The sequence below is a fragment of the Sus scrofa genome, chromosome 7, assembly GCF_054392235.1.
Source record: "Sus scrofa isolate SSC_HxYL_T2T_F1_AM1 chromosome 7, Sscrofa_HxYL_maternal_Yorkshire_Landrace_v2.0, whole genome shotgun sequence".
NCBI classification, from domain to species: domain Eukaryota; kingdom Metazoa; phylum Chordata; class Mammalia; order Artiodactyla; family Suidae; genus Sus; species Sus scrofa.
The window spans coordinates 63096843-63105752 of record NC_139389.1 but is presented as its reverse complement, the minus strand read 5'-3'; the positions used below and the strand labels follow the sequence as shown (position 1 = coordinate 63105752).

The window sequence follows — 8910 nt, the reverse complement described above, 5'->3', positions numbered from 1 at the left end:
CAGACCCAGGTGAGAGGACGCCGGAAGTGGGACCCTCGGAGGGACCCTGACCCCCACGCAGCAGACGAGCCCTCGGTGGCTCCCTCTGGCGGCCGGAACCCGCCCCCCTCTGCCGTGGCTTCTCCCCGGACACAGACAGCAGACCCTCCGACTCCATCTCTCCAATACATTCAGCTGCGGTTCCCAATCCTTCACACCCCTGGGCCTCTGCACCCCCCTCCCTCCTCTCCCTGGAGTTGAAAGAAGCAACGATTGCACTGCTCTTGGATAAAGTCAGGAAACAAAAAATAATCTTCTTTATTTAACTTAACCCCTCCCCTTCTCCCCCTGTCCCTGCGCTGGTCCCTGGAAAGGCACAACGGGAGATTGAAGAAATGTCTCTAAACTCAGTCCACGGGTTACAATACATCTGCATTTGCTTTGGCGTTTGAGGGGAAAATTAGATGCAGTTTTGGCGATTGAGGGGGTGGGTGGGTGCATACACAATGTGGGATTTTTTTTTTTTCCTTCTTTAATGGAATTCCTTATATGACAGAAAGCGACAAGGAGCGGACACCATCCGTGTGGGATGTCAGCCTGGCAAGGCTCCTGGGCTCAGCATCCTGGGCACGTCCTGGAAGCCCCTCTCAGGGGCCCGTGCTGGGGCGGCTCCTCCGCAGGGACCGTGAGCTCCGCTTCTGTAGTCTGCGCTTGTAGGTGGCGGCTGGGGTGAAAGGGAGATGACAAAATCCCGGTGAACCCTGGGAAGAAAGGAGGCCAGCCGAGCCTCTCCCCGTCCTGTGCCCGCTCTGCCGGCTCCCCTCCCTGCAGAAACTTGAGCCTCATGAAGGCAACCGGAGGCTTTGCCCGCTTCCCAGCTTGGAGTTTTCTTGGAACCCCTTTGGGCTAAGAGGTTTCGCGCTGGTGTGGAAAAGGAAAGCGGGCCACCGGCTCCACCTTCATCCTCTCAGGGGAAGTGACCCCCCCTCCTGGGGGCAGGGCTGGGGCGCAAGGATCTGTGACTGAGCATGAGCGTGCGTAGAGCAGGCAGTGGGAGTTCAGGATCCCAGGAGAGGGCCAGCCAGGCTGTGCCTGGGGACACGCTGGCGGAACCTAATGCTGGGTGGGGCGATGCTCACGGTCTGTGCAGGTGATCCGAGGCTCCTCCCAGTGCCCGCTGGGCTGGCACCGGATGGTGGGCACGTGGCGCTGGACAAAGCCCTCGGTGCACTGGTACCGCACCAGGGAATTGATCTCGTACCGGTCCTTCTTCTGCCCGAAGATCCTGGCGTGCTCCACCACGGGGGGCTCTCCGCAGGCCACTGAGGGGCAAATACCCTTCAGAAAGGGCTCTCGGAGGGTCTCCCATGACGCCCCATGGTGTGACCCTCGCTGGCTGGGATGAGACAGCTCGGAGCCGGAGGACAGGGCATGGAACCTGGACGGCAGCCGTGAGCCCTGACTGCTGGGGGAAGGGTGCTTTCACGCAGCACTAAGAATCTGGAAACCACTGCTTCTATTGTCTGGGTTCCTCGATGATTTAGAACAGCCCCGGGCGGGGCGGGAATAGAAGGGAGAAAGGTGGGGAGAGACCACGAGAGCCAGGCAGACTGTCTGTGACTTCTCTATGGAAACAGTGTTTCAGTGTTTCAGGAGGAAAGGAGGCCTGGGTCAGGCACATGGCCAGGAACAGGAACAGGTAGGGAGGGTCCTATCCGCCCCTCAGTGTCCGGATCTAAAGCTGAGGCCTGACAACTTTGACTCCAAGACGGTGGACCTGGGAACCCCAGAGAGGGAAGCTCTCAACCTATGTGCCATCCAGGGGGACATTCTGTGCCCATATCCAAGGCACTGTGTGTGTGTGTGTGTGGGGGGGAACTGTCTGCTAAACCTGTGACTGTCACCTTCTCCCTGTGCCTGGAAATGGTCCCTCAGAGTAGGCTGGCCCTTGCTATTGGCTCTGGGATGCTGGCACTGAGAACGGCCCCCCAGGTCAGCTCCAGTCTTCCTGTTGGGCAGGTGAGGTGCCCTCAGCAGCCAGGAGTCACACCGAGTCATACAGCAGGAGCCTGGGGTCTGGATTCTATCCACACTGGAGGCCCCCCCACCTCCCGCCCAGGCCGCTGCTTACCTGTGCCCTTTTTACACGTGAAGGGCAGCTGGTAATTGCAGGGCACGTCATTCCACTCGCCCTTCTCGTGCCAGATCATCACCACGCAGTCCTCTCCAGTGGCGAAGAAGTTGTCAGGCTGGTTGGGGCGCCAGTTCTCAAATTGCTGTGCGAGGGAGTGGGGAAGGGGTGAGGAGGGGCAGACTCCTTATGTCTGGGCCTGTTCCTTGCCTCCCCCATCGCCCCTCCAGACCCGCCACTCTTCATTTATCCAGCCCTGGGCCAGTCTCTGAAGGGGAGAGGAAGGAGACACGATCCCCGACCTCAGGGCTCCCATTTCAGCTCCATGAATGTCTGTATGTGGTTTGATTGTGTCTCTCTCTGGGGCCTTTGTTCACCTCCTCTGTGCTGCCACCTAGGCTGCGTGCCCCGGCAGAACTCACCAAGGAGTGTCCATCTGACCAGCGGAAGTCCCCTTCGATGGTCTTGTCGTTCAAGCCAATCCACTGGTAGTCCTGAGCGTTGTCTGGAGAGAGGGCATGTGTTTGGGGTACCCCGAAGGTGTCTGAGAAACTTGAGTTCATAGAGGCAGAGGGGATGGAGGGATGGCAGGAGCTGGGCGGGCTCCTAGGAGCGTGCCGCCTGCTTCCAGGGTCCCGACAAGGGTCTTAGCATGTGAATGCTTGAAGTGCACTTTGCTATATTTTTTTTTTTTTTTTTTTTTTTTTGCTTTTTAGGGCCGCACCCGTGGCATATGGAGGTTCCCAGGCTAGGGGTTGAATTGGAACTGTAGCTGCCAGCCTCCACCACAGCCACAGCAACACCATATCCAAGCCCCATCTGTGACTTACACCAGGGCTCAAGGCAACGTGGGATCCTTAACCCCCTGAGCGAGGCCAAGGATCGAACCCACAACCTCATGGTTCCTAGTTGGATTCATTTCTGCTGCGCCACGACGGGAACTCCTGAAGTGCACTTTAGATACCCCCTAGCTCCCCAGTCACCAAGCTGACATGGACTGGTGACAGCCACAGAGACAGTCTGGGGGTGACTTTGACAGCTAGCCTGAGCCATTGGCCCTTCAGGCTGTGAAAATGCGCTGCCCTCCTTTTCTGCTCCCCCCATGTCTGCAGCCTCACTGGACCCCAGTCTGCTGATTTCTGGCGAGGGCAGTCCTTTGCTCCGGTAACCATTCTCCTCTGGGCCCCCGAGGCACCTCCGACCCACACTCACTGTTGACAAACTCCTGCTCCTCGGGGGTGACGATGCTGCTCAGGTGTGACTGCTGCTTCCGGCACTGGCTCTCTGCATCCACCCAGGTCGCCCGGTCAGGGAAGTGGCGGTAACAGTGGCCCTGGAATTTGGTCCAGCCGTTCTCACACAGCTTCTGGTCTGCAACACAGGTCAGGGGCTTGAGGGGAGGGCCCAGAGGCCACTTGGGGACAGCGGCGACTGCCAGTCTCATGGCAAGGATTCCAGCATTCACCCCGCCTTCTACGTCGCCCCCAAAGGAAGGGAGAAGCCCAACTGGATGGAGGCTCCAGTAGGAAGAGGCCTGGCCTCCCCCTCCTCCCCCATGAGCCCTGGCCATGTTCCCAGATTCTGGGGAATGGCCAGGACCCCTTCCTTTCCTGATATGGTTTCCCCCCCCCAAACCTTTTCTCCTATTGATGCTGGAAGTATTCAGCAGGCCAGGTCAAAAGAGGGGGGAAAGTAGGCGGTGTTGAGGCTCTAGGAATAACATGGCTCAGAGGCTCCGAGGGGTTCTAGGGAGAGAGGGAGCTGTGGGGATGTATGTCAGGGTGGCAGCAGCAGCAGCAGTGCTGGGGCGGGGGCAGGAAATGGGAACGAGTCAGGACAGAGGAGCAGACAGGAGTCCAAAGAAGAGACTGAGCTCTAAGTCGAGGGAGCAGAGTTGGCCTGAGCGGAGCCCATGATATGGGCTTGGGGGTCCGTGACCCAGGGACCTTGGCTTTTCATTTTGCTTCTTGGTGGCAGATGAGAAGAGGAGAGGGGCTTCTCTTCTCCCAAACCTACACTGGTAATGGGTTCTGAGTCCAGGAGAAGGGGCTGATTTGAGCTCCTGGAGCAGCTTAGAAGGGTAAACAGAGGCACGGTCGTGCTGGAGCGGGCAAGGAGTGTGCCGGGCCTTTGGTGACATCACATTGGTGATTTTCACTGGCCCTCAGGGGAGGATGAGTCTGTAGAAAATGGCAGATGCTACAAATCAGGGATCCTTCTTCCTCTCTGAGACCCAGTTGCTAAAGGTGTGCCAGCACAGCTCTGGACAGAAGGAACTCCCTCTTCCTTCTTCCCCTGGTCCCTCCAGGGTGAAGGGCTGCCCCCAGGGCCCTGGGGCTGAGTGTGGGGCTGTGTGGCAGCCTCCCTGGTCTGGCTGTTCCAGAAGAAAGGACCAGTATGTGAGCAGACGGATGCTCAGGCTGAAGGAGAAGATGCTTGGCAGGGCTGGAAGCCAGACACTTGAAAGAGCAGGAAGAGAAGAGCCAGGGGCCAGTGGCCTTTGACGAAAGAGGCAGAGCAGCAGGAGGGCTGAGAAGGAGGCTGCTGGTCCTCTGCTGCCAATCCCTCCTTGGGGGTGGGGGGCGGGGGGCAGGCAAAGGTTTGCAAAGAGGCACAGAGGCTTCAGAGGGAGCTGTGCTGAGGAGGACAGAGACGTCATCCCCAGACTGACTTGTGGGGACAATTCATGGGCCATCACAGTGCCTAAGGGCTGAGCCGGAGGGTGCAGCTGTGCTGGGTGGGGCCGGGGCCATGCAGAATGGAGGCTCTAGGGCAACAGCCACAGATTTCCAGGAATGCTGGAAGGAGGAGCAGGGCCAGAGCCAAGGCTTGAGGCACCCATGGGGCGGTGAGTGCTCGGGATTGATGTGGAAGAAGAGACGTAGCCCTGCTTTTGTGGCAGGTGCAGCTCTGTGTGGGCTCTTCTCGCAGTCTGGCACCCAAAAGCTGTTATCTGCATGAATATTCCAGACCTTTCTCCTTGTGGCAAATATTCTGGCACCCTAAGGAGAAAAGCCTTGTAATTCCCCGCTCCCAGCCGAGTCAAAGATCCCCATGTATCAATTTCTCAGAGTCTTGGAGGGCTGTAGGGAAGAAGGGTCCAGGCCAAGACTTTTCTTCCAGAAGTTCCTCCACTGGTCTAGCAACTTGGCAGTGTCTCCAAGGAACATGCAAGCCAAAGCTACCTCCCCACATTGCTCAGGAGTTTCAGCTGCTGTCTGGAAGGTTCTGGGAGGTCCAACTTAGCATTCAGTGAAAATGGTTTTGAGCCCCTAAACCCTTCCAGTTCTGCAAGGACCATTGCTGCTGGCAACTGCGAGCCCCCCTTCTGAGTTAGGGCAACCCCGAGATCTAGGAGGACAGGGGGACTAGGAGACACCAAAGGTGAGAGAGCTGCAGGCTCAGTCTGGCCTCCGAAACTTCCTGGCCCACAGCTCCCCTTGGCAGGGCCTGGCCCAGATGCAGAAGCAGAGGGGTTGGCAAGGCCCAAGAGAGCAAAGTCAGGCCCTGTTCCCTGCAACAAGGCTCTGTTCTCTCTGATCAGCCTTTTGCCTTGCCTAGGGGAGGGAGAGAGGAAGCGTGAGCTGGAGTGGCATTGGCTATAGCGCCTGTCACGGTGATGATGAGGACAAGGTGACATGCAACCATCCCTGTGCGTTCATGACTTGAGCAAGCTCGTGATGCGAGAGCTTTCAGAAAGACAGACCATAGCTCTTGCCAGAGAAGAAGAGGAAGGCAGCTTGGCCACTGCGGCACGGTGGCTCCCAAGGCCGTGGAGGGCCACGAAGGTCCTGTGGGCAATACAGCAGGCAGACACATGCCAGGGCCACGCTGGGAAGATCCGAGGGTATCATTTGGAGCAAGAACCAGTGACTCCCACCCATAGCTTCCTTCCAGACAAATGCACAGAATCAGTTCTGTCTTCTTAGGCTGAGGAATGCACCAACTCTGCTGCTAGCATCTGGCAGCCCTGGGCAAGGTTAGTATTTGAAAAGTCCCCCAGAGCCCCACCTTCCAAAGAGCAGGCTGGCCTGGCCTGCAAGTCTCTTCCTTTTTTTTTTTTTTGTCTTTTTGTCATTTTCTTGGGCCGCTCCCTCGGCATATGGAGGTTCCCAGCTAGGGGTCCAATTGGAGCTGTAGCCACTGGCCTACACCAGAGCCACAGCAACGCAGGATCTGAGCCACGTCTGCAACATACACCACAGCTCAGGCAACGCCGGATCCTTAACCCACTGAGCAAGGCCAGGGATCGAACCCGCAACCTCATGGTTCCTAGTTGGATTCAGTAACCACTGAGCCACGATGGGAACTCTTGCAAGTCTCTTCTGCAATCAGCTCAGCCAGTGCCCCAGAGGAGGGCTTCCACAGGGAACAGCAAGAGAAGGAGTGGGAGTGAGGAAGGGCCCACTTTTCAGTTGTGGCCCCTGACGTGGCTGTCTGGGTGGATCTTGGGGGCCCCCAGGCAGGGCCTAGAACCTGTGGTTAGCAGGGAAGAGTGAGGGAGGAGAAGGGGGTGCAGCAGTTAGTAACATTAGCTGAAGCCGAGACGGCCGTACCGATCTCACACAGGTCCCCTTGGTAGCTGGGAAGGCATAAGCATGTGAAAGAGTCGATGGCATCCACGCAGGTGGCTCCATTCAGACAAGGGCTTGAGAGGCACTCGTCAAAGTCTGCAAGAAACCAAGGGCCACCATTAGGACGCCCGCCAGCAACTCCAGCTTCGCAAACGTGTTGCAGCTTCTTTATGGGTGGCCAGCCCTGCTGCTCTTCTGAGCCCTGGCAGGGGTGGCTGGGTTTCCTAAGAACTGTTGCTGCTGCTGCTGCTGCCGCCATCTTGGAGTGCTGAGCCAAAGATCCAGCAAGGGCTTTCTTGGATGTGTGTGATTCTTGATTGGCAAGGTTGGAGGACTGAAGCCAGGTTTCCCAGTGGGTGAAGATCCAGTGCTTCTGAAGACAACTACCTATTGTGAGAGTGAGCTTGGCATTCCCCCAAGATGCCCTCTGTTGCGAATATTTCAGGAGGCCTTGGGATCTGAGTAGGCTCTGAACAAGGTGGTGAGCAGGGACACTGGGATTCAAGTTCTTTTTTTTTTTTTTTTGCTTTTTAGGGCTGTACCTAAGGCATATGGATGGAAGTTCCCAGGCTTGGGGTTGAATTGGAGCTACAGCTGCTGGCCTACACCACAGCCACAGCAAGATGGAATCCAAGCCACATCTGTGACCTACACCACAGCTCATGACAACACCAGATCCTTAACCCACTGAGAGAGGCCAGGGATCAAACCCTCATCCTCATGGATCCTAGTTGGGTTCGTTACTGCTGAGCCAAAATGGGAACTCCCTGGAATTCAAGTTCTTGAAGCTTGGTTAGAGCTCTTTCTTTTCTGAGCTTCTTTAGTTATGAGCCAAGGAAAGAGGACATGGCCATGAAGTACTAGAACAAAAACACTAGAAGTGGTTTGCAGAGTACAGGACCACAAGAAAATGGCAGCATGGAATACATGCATGAGATTCAATAGATTTTTTTTTTGGTTTCAGATACCTTCTTTGTCTTCAGTAAAGAAGATTCTAGAATGTCTTATAAAGATGAAGCCAACACTGTTATCTCAGGGGGAAGGGACAGGAACCCAGTCTAATATTTTCCCAAGTAATCTTCTAGCTTAAGGCCTCAGAACATGGGCATCTCCAATGAGTTGTAATTTCTACAAGGGTTGTCTCTCAGCCAGCAGGAGATCTGTGTTTGAGGCCCATGAGGTTCTTAGTAAGTGGTCATCCACCAGCACCAACCTGGGATGCAGGCAGATCCCCATCAGCCTCTCTTCCCCAGAAGACTCTTCTTTCCTTCTGTTCTTCTGGTCCAAGATGTTCTTTGTGATCCAAATTCTTTGTGGCACTTCTATTGCTACGTCATTGGCCTTTGCTTCAAATTTTCGTCCATTAGCCAAGGTGAGAAATGGCTCTCCCAATCTGGTCTTTTTGCATCTTGCAGAGAAGCCAGAAGATCTATTCTACTGTCTTCATATTTGTTTTCCAAAGGCACCTGCTGGTTTTTTCTGGTTACTTTCTCTGAGAATGTGATAGAAGGTATTGTGAAGCTCTTCTTCCCAGGAGGTCAACACACTTCTGCAGTGAATGGGTTCCCCTCGCCCGTGGGACAGCATGATATGTGCAGCTGCGTTCAGACAACCTTTAGGACCCGACGTGTCTATGGTGATCTCCACATAAGCAGCATCCTAAATACGTTCTAGGACTAAGTTCTTGCCTCTCATAAGAGCAGACTAGACCTTAAGGTCAACCCTCTGATAAGAAGATCAAAGCATTTTCTTCTGGATCCTTTTCACTACAGCAAAGCAGATGTCCCCTAGATCAGAGCTGGGTCTGTGCAAGAGGAGGCCTGAAAATCTCAAGTCTTCAGATACGTCTCTTTTCCCACGACGTTCTTAACTTCATTTCAGGGAGCGTACGCCATGGGTGAGAAACCAACAGTTCCAAGTTTGAAACTGTTCCAAGCAAAACCACAATGCATGGAGGAACGGATGGAAGGCCCAGCATGCACTTGGATTCCCAGCATGCACCAGGATTCCCAGCAGCAGCAGTAGCAGCAATAGGTCAGGCTGATGGTGGGCCGGGCGGAAGCTGGGGGAGGATCTCCTGCTTCAGAGAAGCTACTTTTCCTTTTTGTCCATTAGCGTCATTATGGGAGATGGGAAGCACCGGGCAAGGGGGTATTAGGCAAATGTAGGCGCTCAAGCAGTTGTACAGAGCAGGGGACAGGAGTGGCCCGTGGGGAGAAGAGCCAG

General features: G+C 55.5%; 1 protein-coding gene across 3 annotated transcripts in view; it reads right to left on the bottom strand.

The window, feature by feature from the left end:
- Positions 1-268: 268 nt before the first annotated feature.
- Positions 269-8910, bottom strand: part of ACAN (aggrecan) — a 69734-nt gene continuing 61092 nt past the window's right edge. Inside the window, exons 13-18 of one of the 3 annotated variants that reach the window (XM_021098297.2) lie at positions 6667-6780; positions 3323-3481; positions 2533-2615; positions 2111-2255; positions 1119-1301; positions 269-703 (exon numbers count right to left, since the gene is read on the bottom strand). In XM_021098297.2, coding sequence (XP_020953956.1) covers positions 627-703; positions 1119-1301; positions 2111-2255; positions 2533-2615; positions 3323-3481; positions 6667-6780 — 761 coding nt within the window. In that variant the 3' untranslated portion in view covers positions 269-626. The remainder of the gene's footprint in view (positions 704-1118; positions 1302-2110; positions 2256-2532; positions 2616-3322; positions 3482-6666; positions 6781-8910) is intronic. The other 2 variants (NM_001164652.1, XM_021098299.2) reach the window with 2 other exon arrangements.